At 41.9% G+C, this 17,016-nt stretch overlaps 1 protein-coding gene across 2 annotated transcripts in view; it reads right to left on the bottom strand.

Moving 5' to 3' along the window:
- NBAS (NBAS subunit of NRZ tethering complex) overlaps nucleotides 1–17,016 on the bottom strand; it is a 297,038-nt gene that overhangs the window by 78,981 nt on the left and 201,041 nt on the right. For both annotated transcript variants that reach the window (XM_061622739.1, XM_061622740.1), the window contains 2 exons: nucleotides 7,674–7,784; nucleotides 2,405–2,655 (listed from right to left, as the gene is read on the bottom strand). In XM_061622739.1, coding sequence (XP_061478723.1) covers nucleotides 2,405–2,655; nucleotides 7,674–7,784 — 362 coding nt within the window. The remainder of the gene's footprint in view (nucleotides 1–2,404; nucleotides 2,656–7,673; nucleotides 7,785–17,016) is intronic.

The raw sequence follows: 17,016 nt of genomic DNA, 5'->3' as shown, positions 1-17,016 counted from the left end.
GAGGGAATTTCAAAGGGTTGGTGCAACTACACTAAAGGGCCGTTTCCTAGGTTGTGCGGAACAGACCTCGTGATAAGATGGCACCTCAGAGCGCAATGATCGACTGGATATATAAAGGATAAGATGGTCTTTCAGGTATCCTGATCCCAAGCTGTATAGGGCTTTGCACCCCAAAACTAGAACCTTGAACTTAGCCTGGTATCTAATAGGTAGCCAGTGCAATTCTTTCAGTACCAGAGTGACATGTTGGCGATAACCTGCTCCAGTGAGCAGTCTCGCCACGCATTTTGCATCAGATGCAGCTTCTGGAACAATTACAAGGGTAGCCCCACACAGAGCGCATTACAGTAATCCAACCTGGAGTTTACCAGTGCATGGACAACAGTGGTCACGCTATCCCTGTCCAGAAATGGCTGTAGCTGTCTTACAATCCAAAGTTGGTGAAAGGCACTCCTACCCATTGAGGTCACCTGGGTTTCTAGTAACAAAGATGGATCATGGAGCATCCCCTCAGTGCAGACATGCTCTTTCAGAGGGAGTATGACCCCATCCAACGCAGGCAACTGACCAATTATCCGAACTCAGGAACTACCAATCCACAGCAACTCTGTCTTGCTAAGATTGAGAGTCAGTTTATTGGCCCTCAACCAGCCCACCATCAAGTCCAGGCACCAGTCCAGGGCTTGCATGGCCTCTCCCAATTCAGATGTTACAGAGAAATAGAGCTGAGTATCATCAGCATACTGCTGATACTTCACCACAAATCAGCTGATGACCACTCCCAAGGGCTTCAAATAGATGTTAAACAGCATGGGGGACAAGATGGTACCCTGTGGCATCTCACAGGACAACTGCCAGGGGGCCGAAATACAATCACCCAATGCTATTCCCTGAAAATGACCCTGGGGATAGGATCAGAAACACTGTAAAACAGTGCCTCCAATACCCAGCTCACCAAGTCGGCTTTTATGCCCCCTGACCCAGCCAGGAGCTGATTCAAGAGGCTGCAAGATTAAGTGCAGCCTCTCTCTGGAGTTAGGGTCAGGCAAGGGGTCCCAGTCCTTGCAGCACTTAGCCTTTGCTAGTGTTATACGTTCATAGTTCCAGTCTTTAGGAAGCCCTATGCTACCAATTCACCATCTACAGCTGGTTAATCCACTTCAACGAAGCAGAAATCTAACATTGTAGATGAGTTCAATTTTGGTTTTGTACTCAGTTATTATTAGTAAGAGCAGAATCTTTGAACTTATTTTCATTTACACAAATGTCTTCTAATAACATATACATGTCAAACTATAAAACATAGCCTAATTTAACAAAAGGAGGGCATTCTCCAAGTCCAAAATCTACCAGCTCTATATCAAAACTACCAGCAAGCAGGTACACACGTGCGTGGACCTTTTGTTGGTAGGAAGCTGATATGTGCCTTCACGAATGTATATTTCTACAGTTTCTTAGAATTCTATCACATGAAGATAAGTCCACTGTCCCATAAATTTGGTGCACATTCTGACTATCTACACACCCCCAAGAATGAAAATATACAAAGAAGGCTGATGCCTACTTACAAAGTATTATCCCTAAACACCCCTAAGATATTTCTTTCAGATAAGTTTAAAATTTATTCATTTGTTTTTATATGAGGCAAAACAAGTTTTAATTCAAGTTTTAAGCATCATAGATACATACGTTTATTGTTTATACATTCTTGAACACAAAATTTTACTGTACTCTCTAAAACTCAAAAACCTTTAAGCACATTTCTGATCTTGAATGATAGACTGACCATCCAACAAACTTCTGACAAAACTCCAACTTTGAACATTAAAATTAATACCTCATCATTTCTCAAATAATCCTTGACTGAGTGAAAAGATTTTAATTAAACCTTCTTCTTTGTTCATTGAGACCGCTTTGTGAATAAAGTTTATATAAGTTATTCAGAATTCACTATGAACTTGCTTTGTGTTTTTCCTTACTATGAACACTACTTTTTACTTATTTACCTATTCAGTTTCTTAACTATTTCTCATGAAACATTGCTTTTCAAAATTTGGTATGTTCTTTTCCTTGTTTGGATATGAATTAAGACTATTCTTGCTAGCTATTCTCAGCAATTCTGGAAGAGCAAAAGCAACTATTCTCTAAAAATTGTGACAAAGCCGCCATTGGGTAACCAGCTCCCCATGCCTATCTCTGAGCAATGGCAAGAGAACTTTTAAGATTTGCTGCCGTTATTAAGCTCCCAGATTCTGACATTGAAAGTTAGAACTGTTATACAGTGTCACATTCAGCACATACTAGATGCATGTATGGCCATTTTAACATCACATCTCACTAATGAGGAAAAATGTATGAAGCTAACAGATATAAATATAAAAGACAAAATGACAACATCACATACCTGGTGCAACTGCCTTGAATTTTTTCAGTAGACGTATATGAGTTTCAGGTTTGATATCGTGTTTCACAAATTCAGGACAGACACAGTTCTCAAGGAGTGTGAAATAATATAGCAAACGCTGATGATCTCTACCGTCAATAGTTGGGTACACATATTTGGCCATATGCTCATGAAAGGCTTCAGGGATGGTGTTCAAAGTCTCAAACAGACCATGAGTTTGAGCTCTGTCTTCTATTAGAGCTGTGGATAAACTGTGTGGTAAAATGAAACATATTTGCTCACTGAAAAGAATGAAACAGAGTTATTTTTATCCCTTCCTCAGGTTAATGGCCACCATGACAATTCCACCTTCCAAATTTTTGACAGCAATATTGTACATAGCAGGATTTTCTCAAAGGGAGTTGCTTTGCAGTGTCAGTAAAATCATAGATTTTAGATGCTCAGAGGCACATGTTACTAAATTCTTCCAAGCTACACAGCAAGTGGATTGGACAGTAAAGACCAACCCAAATTGTCTTTGCATTTTGACAAATTTGTAGGGCAGTCCAATATCTCAGAGAGGAGGTCAGGTCTCTTGCTCCCCTGGTGCATTCACTATAGCTGCCCTATTTCCCTGCTTTTTAAAGTTTGATAGAAATATCTGTGGGCTATAGGTACATTCTTAAACTGCAAGGTTTTTTGCCTATTAGTGAATGGACTTCTGATACACACACACCTTTTAATAATTCTTACAGTAAGCAAGCCAATTTGGAAGGATAGTATAAAATAAGAGAATAAGTGGGAGAATAAGCATAAAATAGAAAGAAAAATTCAGAATGATGCAGGGAAGCATTCACTCGCAATCCCAACACATTTCAAAAAGCAGAAACAAAAAAACACCCCTCTTCTTCAAAGGAATAGGTTTTGTGTTTGTTTTTTTTGCTTTTTGCCTTGATTTCTGAATATCATCTGAGCAATGATTCCTGAAAAATCAGTCAGGATTTGATATTTTTCTAATACTGACTCTATAATTTGGTTGTTTTCACTAAACCCAGCAGCATGTGTCTCACCTACCGTTTGCTTCTGCCTCCAGTTATACTTCCTTAAGCTTCCCCCGTCCCCCTCCTCTAGGGTTTATCTGCTGTCTGTCTGCTATCTCCCTCCATTCCTCAGGCCCTTGCCACCTAAACCACCATTTTGCATGCCCTTCCCTCTTCCTCCTGTAGGGTGCCCAACTAATAAAAGTAAAGGTGTCCCTGCACTTATAGTGCGAGTCGTTTCCGACTCTTAGGGTGATGTCTTGCGACATTTACTAGGCAGACTGTATATATGGGCTGGGATTGCCAGTTCCTTCCCCGGCCTTTCTTCACCTCCCAGCATATGCCGGGCACTCATTTTACCAACCACGGATGGATGGAAGGCTGAGTGGACCTCGACCCCTTTTACTGGAGATTCGACTTCCTCCTTCCGTTGGAATCGAACTCCGGCTGTGAGTGCTTCAAATTCTCTTCCCTTCATCACCAATTGTTTCATTTTTTATTCATTAGGCTGCCCGCTTTGCCTAATAGGCTTTTTCTGTGTGTATGGCATGGACATAACAGGCTTCTCCTGTAAGGTTAAACATTTAAATAACCATCACAATGTCAATGCTTCTGGACAAGGAGTTTCCTTACTGCTGCAGAACTGGCTCAATACCCAGCAGACTTTTTTTTTGTAGTAAGATGTGTGGCTGCTTGGCAACTTGTTAATTCAGCTGACTTGTCCAGGTACTGCTGGAATGTTACTCAATAGGGACAGAATTGGTTTATTGGCTAGTGATGTCAGAATGGCATTGAGCCTAAATGCTGTTGTTATGTGCCTTCAAGTCAATTATGACTTATGGCGACACTATGACTTAGTGACCTTCAAGAGCATCTGTCATGAACCACCCTCTTCAGATCTTGTAAGTTCAGGTCTGTGGCTTCCTTTATGGAATCAATCCACCTCTTGTTTGGCCTTCCTCTTTTTCTACTCCCTGCTGTTTTGTCCAGCATTATTGTCTTTTCTAATGAATCATGTCTTCTCATGATGTGTCCAAAGTATGATAACCTCAGTTTCATCATTTTAGCTTCTAGTGATAGTTCTGGTTTAATTTGTTCTAACACCCAATTATTTGTCTTTTTTGCAGTCCATGTTATGCGCAAAGCTCTCCTCCAGCACCACATTTCAAATGAGTTGATTTTTCTCTTATCCACTTTTTTCACTGTCCAACTTTCACATCCATACATAGAGATCGGGAATACAATGCTCTGAATGATCCTGACTTTAGTGTTCAGTGATCCTTTTTTGCATCTGAGGACCTTTTCTAGTTCTCTCATCCCCAGTCCTAGCCTTCTTCTGATTTTTTTACTATTGTCTCAATTTTGGTTAATGACTGTGCTGAGGTATTGATAATCCTTGACAAGTTCAATGTCCTCGTTGTCAACTGTAAAGTTACATAAATCTTCTTTTATCATTATTTTAGTCTTTTTGACGTTCAGCTGTAGTCCTGCTTTTGTGCTTTCCTCTTTAACTTTCATCAGCATTCATTTTAAATCATTACTGGTTTCTGCTAGTAGTATGGTATCGTCTGCATATCTTAAATTATTGATATTTCTCCCTCCAATTTTCACACCTCCTTCATCTTGGTCCAATCTCATGTTCTGTATATATTCTGTGTATAGATTAAACAAATAGGGTGATAAAATACACCCCTGTCTCACACCCTTTCCGATGGGGAACCAGTCGGTTTCTCCATATTCTGTCCTTACAGTAGCCTCTTGTCCACAGCATAGGATGTGCATCACGACAATCAGATGCTGTGGTACCCCCATTTCTTTTAAAGCATTCCATAGTTTTTCATGATCTACAGTCAAAGGCTTTGCTGTAATCTATAAAGCTCAGGGTGATTTTCTTCTGAAATTCCTTGCTCCGTTCCATTATCCAACGTATGTTTGCGATATAATCTCTGGTGCCTCTTCCTTTGCTAAATCCAGCTTGGATGTCTGGCATTCCTCACTCCATATATGGTAAGAGCCTTTGTTGTAGAATCTTGAGCAGTACTTTACTTGCATGGGATATTAAGGCAATAGTTCGATAATTACTGCATTCTCTGGGATTCCCTTTCTTTGCAATTGAGATGTATATGGAAAGTCTGTGGGCCACTGTTTAGTTTTCCATATTCCTTGACAAACTTTTGTCAAAATTTGGACAGATTCCGTCTCAGTAGCTTGGAGCAACTCTATTGGTATGCCATCTGTTCCTGGTGATTTGTTTCTTCCAAGTATTTGAAGAGAAGCTTTCACCTCACACTCTAAAATTTCTGGTTCTCCATCATACGGTTCCCCCATGAATGAATCTATCATCCTGGCATCTCTTTTATAGAGTTCTTCAGTATATTGCTTCCATCTTCCTTTCATTTCATCTCGGTGAGTCAGTGTGTTCCCCTATTGATTATTCAACATCTCTACTCGTGGTTTAAATTTCCTTTTTGTTTCTTTAACCTTTAATAGCCCAGCTAATTTGTCTGTAGCTTTCTGCTCTGGTCCCAGGGGCAAGGGCAGACATTTGAGGTGATTTTAGTGAGGGGTGGAGCAAAGAGGGACCAAACCTGGCCTATTCCCTACCCCCTCCTCTGAACTTTTGATGGGACCTCTCCTGTCTGGGGTAGGAAATAAGTTCCAGTGGAGAAGGCAAATGAAGTGCTGAAAAACTCACAGTCCTGGAACATTACGCAGATACTTGTAGACAGATAGATGATGACAATAAATAATTTTGCCAAAAGGCAAAGCAAAAATTAAAGCGGCTTACAATGGTAACAATCAACAGAATCCCATCACAATCCAGATAAACAATATAAGACGATAACACAAAACAAAAGATTTAGTAGTAGCAGCAGTTAATCCTGATTGAGGATACCATAATAGCAACTTTTTGGACCAGAGGGCACATTTCAAATTTGGAGAGAGTGCTGGGACCTCCAGTAACAAGATGGCTGTCATGGGAGGGGGGTGGTATAACACAGAATTGGAGAGTAGTCATGGTGAATGATTTCCTATAAATCTTTTCCATATGAGAAATGGCTTGACCTGTGGAATTTCTGCCTGCCATACCATTATAAAAGGCAAAAGAACCCTGTTTTCCCCAGTGTCAACCCTAAACCAAAGACTAGGCTGCCATCCTGTACCCACGTACCTGGACGTAAGCCACATTAAACACAACGAGACTTACCTCTGAGTAGACATGTATACCATTGCACTGTAAGTTCACTATATAATTAATTCTTAATGAGTCCTTTGCTACTGCAAAGCAGGAAACATGCCAAAGCCTCTTTGCAGTTTTGACATTTGCCTTTTTTGGGGGAGGGAGATTCTGTAACTTTCACCCAAACATATTGTGTAGTAGTATTTACAGAAAATAACTTCTAAGCACTACTTGATCTCAGGAGAAGCTATCACAGGAAAGATGCATCCTGATTGCTTGGGAAAAAGGAAGTATGAACTATGGCGATTCTAAGGACTAGGGGAAAGACGTGCATGAGAAGGGAGGGCAAAACAGCAGCTCTTTAGGACCTCCCAAACAACTCACTTATGAATCACAGCTCTCACTTCACTCATTGGTTAATAACACTGACAGGTAGGAAAAGGCAGACTGACTCATTCAACAGAAATGGCTTAGAAGGGGACTTGAACATTTTGCTTCATAGCTTTCTTTCTAGGAGGATTAGAGACTTACTTTTTTTTAAAAAAAAAGAAAGCTCAGATCTGGGGCACCGCTGAAGGCCTTCGCAGGCACCATGGTGTCCATGGGCAATGGGCTGGTGACCCCTGCAATATGGACTGCCAATTCACCCTTTAGGTAAAGATATACTTTATCTCACCAGATACTGCTGAATACAACAAACCCTAGCAAATCTTATGCTGATTACTTCCATGAAATTCATGTTCCCAACCTTTAACCCAAATGCTAAATAATATCTAAGAACCCAACATGGAGAATGCCAGCATGCACTTCTGATGCAAAAGTATCAACAGTGATTCCTTATCTCAGTCTGGTAACACTGAAATACCTTTAAGTGAGAGGCACTATCATTATTTTTATTACCGTCCATTCAATCAATGGTTTGAAGTATCTGTAACAATATTCATTGTCAGCTACTGATTCTGGTGCTCAGCTGTTCAGGAGTGTGACCTTAGATTCTGTCTCAGCTAAATCTCAAGTGTTCAGCCTTTTGGGATACTCTAAATGAAATCGAATGAGCTGTTGCACTTACCCACTGTCACTGAAAAGGAATTCCAAATGTGTCATGTAAACTTCCCAGAGTGGGATGCTGTACCGCTGTGCCAAGGAAAGAGCTATCCGATACACATTTTCTTCAAGTGTTCTGGTTAAAGAGAAACCATAAAATAAAGCGGGGGGGATTAAGTTTGATTAGAATTCTAGCATATAATCAATAAGGAAACTCTTTAAGGAAACTCTTTAAGGAAAACAGATCCTTTTTTGGTACATCTGTTCCCCTAAGCAGGTTCAAGGCAATAATTTCACCCGTTTTCATTACTCCCCGAAGTAGAACATAATAGAAAGGGATGAACTCGGGGGGGGGGAGAGAGAGAGAGACAGAGAGAGGAGAGAGAGAGACAGAGAGAGGAGAGAGAGAGACAGAGAGAGAGAGAGACAGAGAGAGAGGAGAGAGACAGAGAGAGGTTTCAAAAACAATAAAAGAGAGAAAGCAACACTCATATATCAGTAATTTCTTCATTAATTTGAGAATAAAGAAGGCTACGGTTTTGATCCAGAGAGCATTATTTATGTACTTGAAGTCGAGCATGAAAACTTCCATCAGCTTAATACAGAAAATTCTCAAGCTGTAACATGCACTGCTAACAGTTATTAAAGCCCCTCTGCCCACAAGGGCATAAACAAGCATTTGCCTTTTCCCTCACCCCATAATTCCTATTATTGAGTGTGTGATATTAAGGAATACCAAACCACATAAAAGGCATCATGTTTGACTAAGCTCCTAGAGATCCAAGCCTGATGAGTCACGTTTTCAAGGGGAGCAGGTGTCTTGCAGCTAAGCATTTTGTGAATTACGTTAGTGGAGAACTCTCCCCTGCTCAAAGCTGAAAACAACGAAGACTTTTTTTTTTTTTTACTCTGCACATACCCCGTAGTATCTATCAGAATTGTGACTATAGGTAGCAATCCACCTTCGAAGGCAAAACACTTCTTTGGGATTATATCGCAAGACAAATAGGTTAGAACAGGGGTAGCCCTCCAGATGTTGTGGACTGCAATTTCCATCATCCCTGAACATTTGCCATGCTGGTTGGGGCTCATGAAAACTATAGTCCAAAGCATCTGAAGCATGTTGGCTATCCCCTGGGATCGAGAAATGTGTAAGGACACCCACAGTCCTGAACCCAGAGCTTGAGGGATGTTAGATAGGGATTCCGCCTGTACATCTCCATTCCCCAGCTCTCTCTGTCTCTTGCTCTCTCTCTCTGTAAAAACATGTTTATACACACATTGGAGGATGGGGGGAAGATGGCTGCTGGCAGGCTGGTCCACTAGCGAGCTCTGGAGCTCATACCCACCTCGCCTCTTTTTTGCTATCTTTAGAGATATTCTTTGGAAATTTTTATTCTGGAACCTAACAGCATCAACAACACCTATTTTTTGAAGGCTATGGAACCATTTTATCAGCAAGAAAACAGACTCTTTATCAGCCGGTGAGTCACAACTCTGCTTCGCATTACTAACTCAAGGAATATAATTTACCATAACAAAATCTAAGGATTCCTAAGATAAAACTACTTAGCCTTGGAGTCGACAATTTATAATTATACCTCCGTTCATCTTAGAGTTTAAAAGGCAAACCTTATAGTTTTTAAAATGGTTCAAACAAGGAAAAGATGTTATGAACATGACCATAAATCAGACCAGGTTTTGGAAGAATCTGGGAATGGGGATCAACAGCTTAAAATTACAAACTTCTTTTTACCAACCAAAGCGGATAAGACAAAGAGAAATGCGTCACGATCTATTGAGAAAACCCCTTCCCAAATCGAAACAGAACAATTCTGTACCTGCTTGAGTGAGGAATTCCAGGCAAGGGATGACCCAGAAATTATACAAAGCCTGGTGTATGGAACATCCACAGATCCCCTTTTTGGGCAGACGCATACACCTAGTCTGATCAACTCTCTGCCGCAGGTACCTGAAAGCAAGGAGACGCCATCTTCCTCTCTGTACAAGGACACTGACTTACATTCCCCCTTAGACATTCTGTCTACTGTGCATGCTACAGACATCGACAGCCAGACTCCCGTTTTTACTCAATCACAGCCTTCTTCTGCCTGCTCTACAGAAGTTACTGAAACCACGGCACTGGCACAAATTGGCCAAAAACTACTTCTAACTGGCCAAAAATGTCTGCAGTTACAATTAGCCATTGTGGCAAAAGAGACTGAAAACATCAAAGCTTTTTTGGAAGAAACAAACAACCTTCTAAAATCATTTATGGAAGAACTATCCAAACTATATTTGAGCCTAAACTACACTCTTCCCCCCCACAAAACAACAACAACACTGAAGTGTGCAAACATAAAGAAACCTCGTATTGCACCTAAGGAGAAAAAATCCAAAAACATAAAAAATTACAAACCGCCAAGGAGTAAGAAGATGAACTTTCAGAAACTTTTTAAAGTACTTAAAGCTCAACAGCAAACAGCTTCGCAAACAAAGAATTTATCTGCTTCATCTACAGCGAGAACACCCCCTAGATCTTATTGCAAAGCCTTACCAGAAAGCAAAAAAAGTCCAAATCTCCCAGAGCTACTTACTCACCCCAACCCGAGGTCCTATAGCGGAATATGCTCTACCAATAACAAGATTTCACGACGAGAGAATACAAATGGGAATTGGCTTCTCAAATATAATTCAAACAAACTTGCACTGCTGAATCTTCCTCTTCTTAACATCAAAGAAAAAGTAAACATCAGGAAGCAAAGAGTGTGTTACGCCCTCCAGTCGTTAGGTGTAATGGATTTACGGCCTGACGATATCTCGTATGTGGAATTCCTTTACAACCCCTCAACAAAAACGTCTGCTTTACTTACCTTTAAATCGGCTGAGACAACAGCACGGATAATTGCAAATAAATCCCTTCTCAGCTACCATGGAATATCCGTTCAGAGACATTTCACAAACCTGGCCAGTCCAATTTCCTTGTTCACAAAGAGAACTCCAACAACAAACCTTATCTCTTCACATGAGAGGAGGAAGTTTTCCTTGAACAGCAGCAAAAATATATCAAACTCTGGAAACTTGGATCCATTCCTGGAACAGCTTCCTCTTAAAAGCACACTAAACATGAACTGCTCTTCTCTATCATTAGGACCAACTATGCTGGAAAAGAATTTATCCCCTTTGACTCCCCCAGCACAAGAAACATTAAACCTTGAAACACTTAACTCCATAAACTCTGATCTTATTATTTTGGATGAAGTAAGCTCCTCCCCACCACCAGCTCCCATTTTCGTTCCGTTACAGTCACCTCCTTCTCTGGTAAACAGTAAGGAAAATCAAGATCTTGCATTTGACTTTGCTTGTGAGGGAGAGGAGGAACTATTAAATAGTTTCCATACATTCACTGAGAATGAACAAAGTGAGGTCATAAACAAAATGCAGAATCTGTTAAACAATCTAAGGGCAAAAAGGACATGTTCCAGATACTTGGAGGACTATGAACTGAACTCACCATCCAGCATTCAAGTTTCTCCTCTGAAAGTTCCCTTAAAGGTACTGCCACATTGTTACTCAAATGTTTGTAGACCTAGCACAATATGTGATGTGATTGTACATGAGGTTCCTGAACTGACTTGACAACCCTTATTAAATTCTAAAAACCCGATTCTATCCTGTGAATCTCCTGAAAAAATGGTAAACCCTCATTTCAGGACATCACAGCACTCACTATGCAAATCTTATACAGCAAAGGAAATTTCTCATCCTACGAATCCAATTATTAATGCATGCCAGGTTTCTGTTCTCTCACCTAATTTTACATTCCACCTTCTCTCCTGGAACATCGCAGGGTGGAATGCCAAACAAAAAATTCCTGACTTTATTACTTTTCTGAACAAATTTGACTTAATTTTCTTACAGGAGACGTGGTGTACCCTTAAATTAATAGTGGATGGTTTCTCTTGTTCATGTTTACCAGCGACCTATTCCCAACCCAGTTCCAAAGGCAGACCCAAAGGAGGCCTAGCCATACTCATCTCTACTTCTGTAACAGCTCGCTCTATAAGTTTAACCCCTTGTAAAAACATTGCACAGGCTATTTTATTATCTTTTAGCACATTTTCTCTTCTGTTAGTAAATGTTTATATTCCCCCTCATGCCTCTCGGGCACAAATTGACTGTGACTGGGATGTTCTTACCAATTATCTAACATCACTCGAGGCTAAATTCCCCAAAGCGCCTCTCATTGTTATGGGTGATTTCAACGCCAGGTCTGGCCCCCACAATGATGCGCTATTTGCTTCAAACCTCTGGGGGGGCGAGGACACCGCCCCATACCTCCCAGGCTATGCTAGGACTTCCAAGGACCCCAAGATAAATTATGGTGGAATATGTTTATACCGATTCCTTGCTAGACACAGCCTAATAATGTTGAACGGTCATAAGCAGATAGATTCATGTGCGGAATTTACCTACATCTCTGGCCTCAGGTGCAGTGTCATCGATTACGCCTTGATCTCGCATTCCCTGTTCAGGTTTATTTTGGACTTTTCTGTCGGCTCCAGACAGGATAGTGATCACCTTCCCCTTACCTTTTCCTTTTATTTACCAGAACGCGGTCACTTGCTCCTTACCCATAAACCAATGGCAAATCTAATCCACCCTACCCATAAAAGGACATTTTGGACTCCCACAGTAGCCTCTAATGTGGCCTTATTTCTCACTTCCCCCTCTGCCCTGTCCTTACAGAGGGAGATCATGCATGCTTCTGATTCATATTTAGCGTCAATAGCGTATAACTCCTTAATTACCAAACTTAAAGCCTCTATTATCCCACCATCTTCTTCCTTCAGGGCTCCTCCTACCACTGGTTTTCCCAGATGGTTTGATAAGGACTGTCTTGATGCTAAGAAACAGCTGAGACGGCTATACCTTCAATATCGACACCAAAATTTAACCACCCTCCCCCCTGAGTATTTTATTATCAAAAAATACTACAAGCATATGATAGTCATCAAAAAAAGGCAGGTGATGCATGAAGATTGGGAAGCCCTAATTCAAGCCTCCAGATCAAATAATTCGAAGTGTTTTTGGGAGCTGATTTCTGGTTCTATGAGCCCACTAAATCCAGCCCCTTGCCACATTTCCCCATACCTCTGGGAGAAATATTTTTCTGCAAACAACGAGACTGTAAATGCTGTTTCCTTTATTGATAATTTAACAAATCTTCCCACTTGGCCACCTGTAACCCAAAAAGAAATTATTGATTTGATTGCTAGCTTGAAATCCGGCAAAGCTCCTGGACCTGATAACATACTTTCTGAAATGTTGAAGGCGCACCAAGCTTGGTGGGCCCCTCTTCTAGCAAATTTCTTTACTCTGATCAATAATTCCGGATGCTTCCCTGAGTCTTGGCTTGAATCCATAGTTATCCCTATATTTAAAAAAGGGAACAAAGAGGACCCAGCAAATTACCGCCCAATTAGCCTCCTTTCCATTATTGGCAAACTATATGCCTGCTACTTAAAAGAGAGACTCTCATCTTGGTTGGAGGAGGATAATATCCTTGGGAGGGAGCAGGCAGCTTTCCGGAAAGGTAGGTCTGGGATAGAACACTGTGTGATTTTAAATCACTTAGCTGAAAAATACAAGAACCGCTGGGGTAACGGCCTGTTTGTTGCCTTTGTCGACTTGAAATCGGCTTTTGATTCCATCCCTAGGGAGATACTATGGGCGAAACTCGCAAAATCTACGATCGACAAGAGACTCCTCTTCTTAATTAGCCGTCTGCACCACCACACATCCTTTCGTGTTAGATGTAGTCGTGAAGGTCATCTCACAAACCCCATTACTACAACAAAAGGAGTTAGACAAGGCTGCATACTAGCCCCACTTTTATTTAATTTTTTCATGAATGATCTGTCCCTTTATTGTCAATCCCCGGACTTCCACCCCCCTAAGTTAGCAAACCTGCATTGTCCCTTGTTATTGTATGCAGATGACGCTGTTCTCCTTTCTGTTTCTAAAGTAGGACTCAAACGCCTAACTAAAGCTTTTATGAGTTTCTGTCATGATAACAAACTATCTATAAACTTTTCCAAAACTAAGATCTTAGCTTTTGCCAAGCACTCTCCTGCTCACGCATGGACAATTAATACCCATAAAATAGAACAGGTTTCTCATTTCAAATACCTTGGTATACTTTTTCATTCCTCTCTGTCCTGGAATCCCCATATCCGAGGGGCTATTTCTACTGCTCGCAACTCAGCCAGTGGTATTCGAAGGTTCTTCTTCACTAAAGGAGGACAATACATTCCGGCAGCCCTAAAGGTTTTTAGATCCAAAACTATTTCTCAACTTCTCTACGGGGTACCTTTATGGATTGGCGCCTTCAACTCTTCTGCGGAGGCAGTTCTCTCCTTGTTTCTCAGACAAATTTTTGGCGTTCCCAGGTGAGTTCCTGCGGCGGTCCTTAGGTTAGAATCTGGCCTAGTCTCACTTGAGTCTCAAGCGTGGTTGGCCGCCCTAAATTTCTGGTTTAAAATGTCTTATGAAAAATCTACTGGCTATCTCCCTTTACTCTGGGAAGACTCTTTTACCTCGAAATGGGCCCGCACGTTTACAAATTACCTTGCAAGTATTGGCCTCTCAATTGAACATCTGATGTCCCTCGCTCCAGAGACAGTTAAACATTCTATCCGGACTCGTATCAACGATATGGACTTCCAACGCTCCATAACTGCAGCCACCTCGACCTGCTCTCCTATTCACTTTGGTCTGAGCTTTGTGCCTATGCTCAGTGCCCCTTATCTGGAAACTCTTACGATCCCCAAATATCGTCTAGCCTTTACAAAGGCTAGATTTAACTGTCTTATCTCTGCCTTACTTGAAGGGAGATTTAAACGTATCCCGTATGCAAACCGATTATGCCTTTGTGGTGTCAGCGCCATAGAAACTCTCTCTCATGTCATCTTTGAGTGCACCCTATATGACGATATTCGCTCCAAATTCATAACCCCCATCATAAATAAATACGCCTACAAACCGCTTAACTGTTTACTTTTACATCTTTTGTCAGCAGCTAATAAGGATACTATCCTGTCAGTTGCTAAATTTATTTTTGCGGCTCAATCAATTCGGAAGGCATCTATCCTTTCAGAAGCTTCCGCCACCCAACTGTAACTGTTTTCCTTGTTGTTTTATTGTTTTACTGTTTTAACATGACTGCAACTTTGTAACCTTTTATTATAAACGTATGTAGTTTTATTTATAAATGTCTTTTGGTCTATGACCGTATCAATAAAGATTGATTGATTGATTGTTTATACACACACAGCTTTCTGGATACACATGGTAAGCCATGCTATGAAAAAGCCACCTACAGAAAGAGTTTTTATGGCCTCCATAAAATACCACATTCAGCAGATGAAGGCAACACTACACAAGACAAGGAAGTACTAACCAATGGAATATGACACCTCCATTTTCTCACCATTATGTGGCTTTTGGTGGTTACCTTGCAATGAAGATCTGTATGGGATTCCTATGGTTTATTTATTTTATTTTATTTATTTGTTTCATTTTTAAACCGCCCATAGCGAGTGGTCTCTGGGCGGTGTACAAAAGATTAAAAATACAAAAATACAAAATATCACAATAAATAACAGTAAACAAAGAGATTTAAAATTGTAACATTAAACGCATTAAAATGCCTGGGAGCATAGCCAGGTCTTAACCTGGCGCCGAAAAGATAGAAGCGTCGGCGTCAGGCGTACTTCTTCGGGGAGGCTATTCCACAGTTCGGGGGCCACTACAGAAAAGGCCCTAGATCGAGTAACTGTCCTCCGGGCTTCCTGATAGGTTGGTACCCGGAGGAGGGCCTTAGATGCTGAGCGAAGTGACCGGGTCGGTTCATAGCAGGAGAGGCGTTCCACAAGATACTGCAGTCCCACGCCGTGTAAGGCTTTATAGGTCAAAACCAGCACCTTGAATCTGGCTCGGAAGCAAATGGGTAGCCAGTGCAAACGGGCCAGAACAGCTGTTATATGCGCTGACCGGCTGGTCCTCGTCAGCAGTCTGGCTGCTGCGTTTTGCACTAGCTGAAGCTTCCGAACTGTCTTCAAGGGCAGCCCTACGTAGAGCGCATTACAGTAATCCAACCTAGAAGTTACCAGAGCATGAACAACTGAGGCGAGGTCATCCCTGTCCAGATAGGGGCGTAGCTGGGCTACCAACCGAAGGTGGTAGAACGCATTCCTTGCCACCGTGGCCACTTGCGCCTCAAGAGACAAGGAAGGATCGAAAAGAACCCCAAGACTACGAACCTGTTCCTTCAAGGGGAGTGTAACCCCATCTAGAACAGGGTAAACATCCACCATCTGGGCAGGGAAGGCATTCACCAACAGTGTCTCAGTCTTGTCTGGATTGAGTCTCAGTTTATTAGCTCTCATCCAGTCCATTATCGCGGTCAGGCAGTGATTCAGCACATCCACAGACTCACCTGTAGAAGATGAAAAGGAGAAATAGAGCTGCGTGTCATCAGCGTACTGGTGGCAACGCATTCCAAAACTCCTGATGACGGCACCCAGAGGCTGCATGTAGATGTTAAAAAGCATGGGGGACAAAACCGACCCCTGAGGGACTCCACAATGGAGAGTCCAAGGTGTCAAGCAATGTTCCCCAAGTACTACCTTCTGGTGATGATCCGCCAAGTAGGAGCGGAGCCACTGCCAAGCAGTACCTCCCACTCCCAACTCTGCGAGTCTCCCCAGAAGGATACCATGGTCGATGGTATCAAACGCCGCTGAGAGATCAAGGAGAATCAACAGAGTCACACTCCCTCTGTCCCTCTCCCGACAAAGGTCATCATACAGGGCGACCAAGGCTGTTTCAGTGCCAAAACCAGGCCTAAAACCGGATTGAAATGGATCCAGATAATCGGTCTCATTCAAGAGCACCTGGAGTTGACCGGTGAACACCCGCTCCAGAACCTTGCCCAAAAAGGGGACATTCGCCACCGGTCTATAATTGTTCAAGTTATCTGGGTCTAAGGAAGTTTTCTTTAAAAGAGGTCTCACTACTGCCTCCTTGAGACTACTAGGGACTACTCCCTCACTCAAGGAGGCATTTATTACTTCCTTGGCCCAGCCGGTGGTAGTAGTCCTGCTAGCCTTCACTAGCCAAGATGGACAAGGATCTAGAGCAGACGTGGTCGCCCGCACCAATCCAAGCACCTTGTCCACTTCCTCAAGCTGCACCAACTTATGGTGTTATGATGCACTGAGCATGTATTTGTCTGCCCAGTTACCATGAGCTAAGCAAGTCCAGATTTTATATCTTACTCGTGACATAATCCTAAGAAAACCTGA

Source organism: Rhineura floridana, chromosome 4 (genome assembly GCF_030035675.1).
Source record: "Rhineura floridana isolate rRhiFlo1 chromosome 4, rRhiFlo1.hap2, whole genome shotgun sequence".
In the NCBI taxonomy this organism is placed as follows: Eukaryota; Metazoa; Chordata; class Lepidosauria; order Squamata; family Rhineuridae; genus Rhineura; species Rhineura floridana.
Note: the sequence above shows the minus strand (reverse complement) of the source record. Positions and strands in the feature narration are given on the sequence as shown.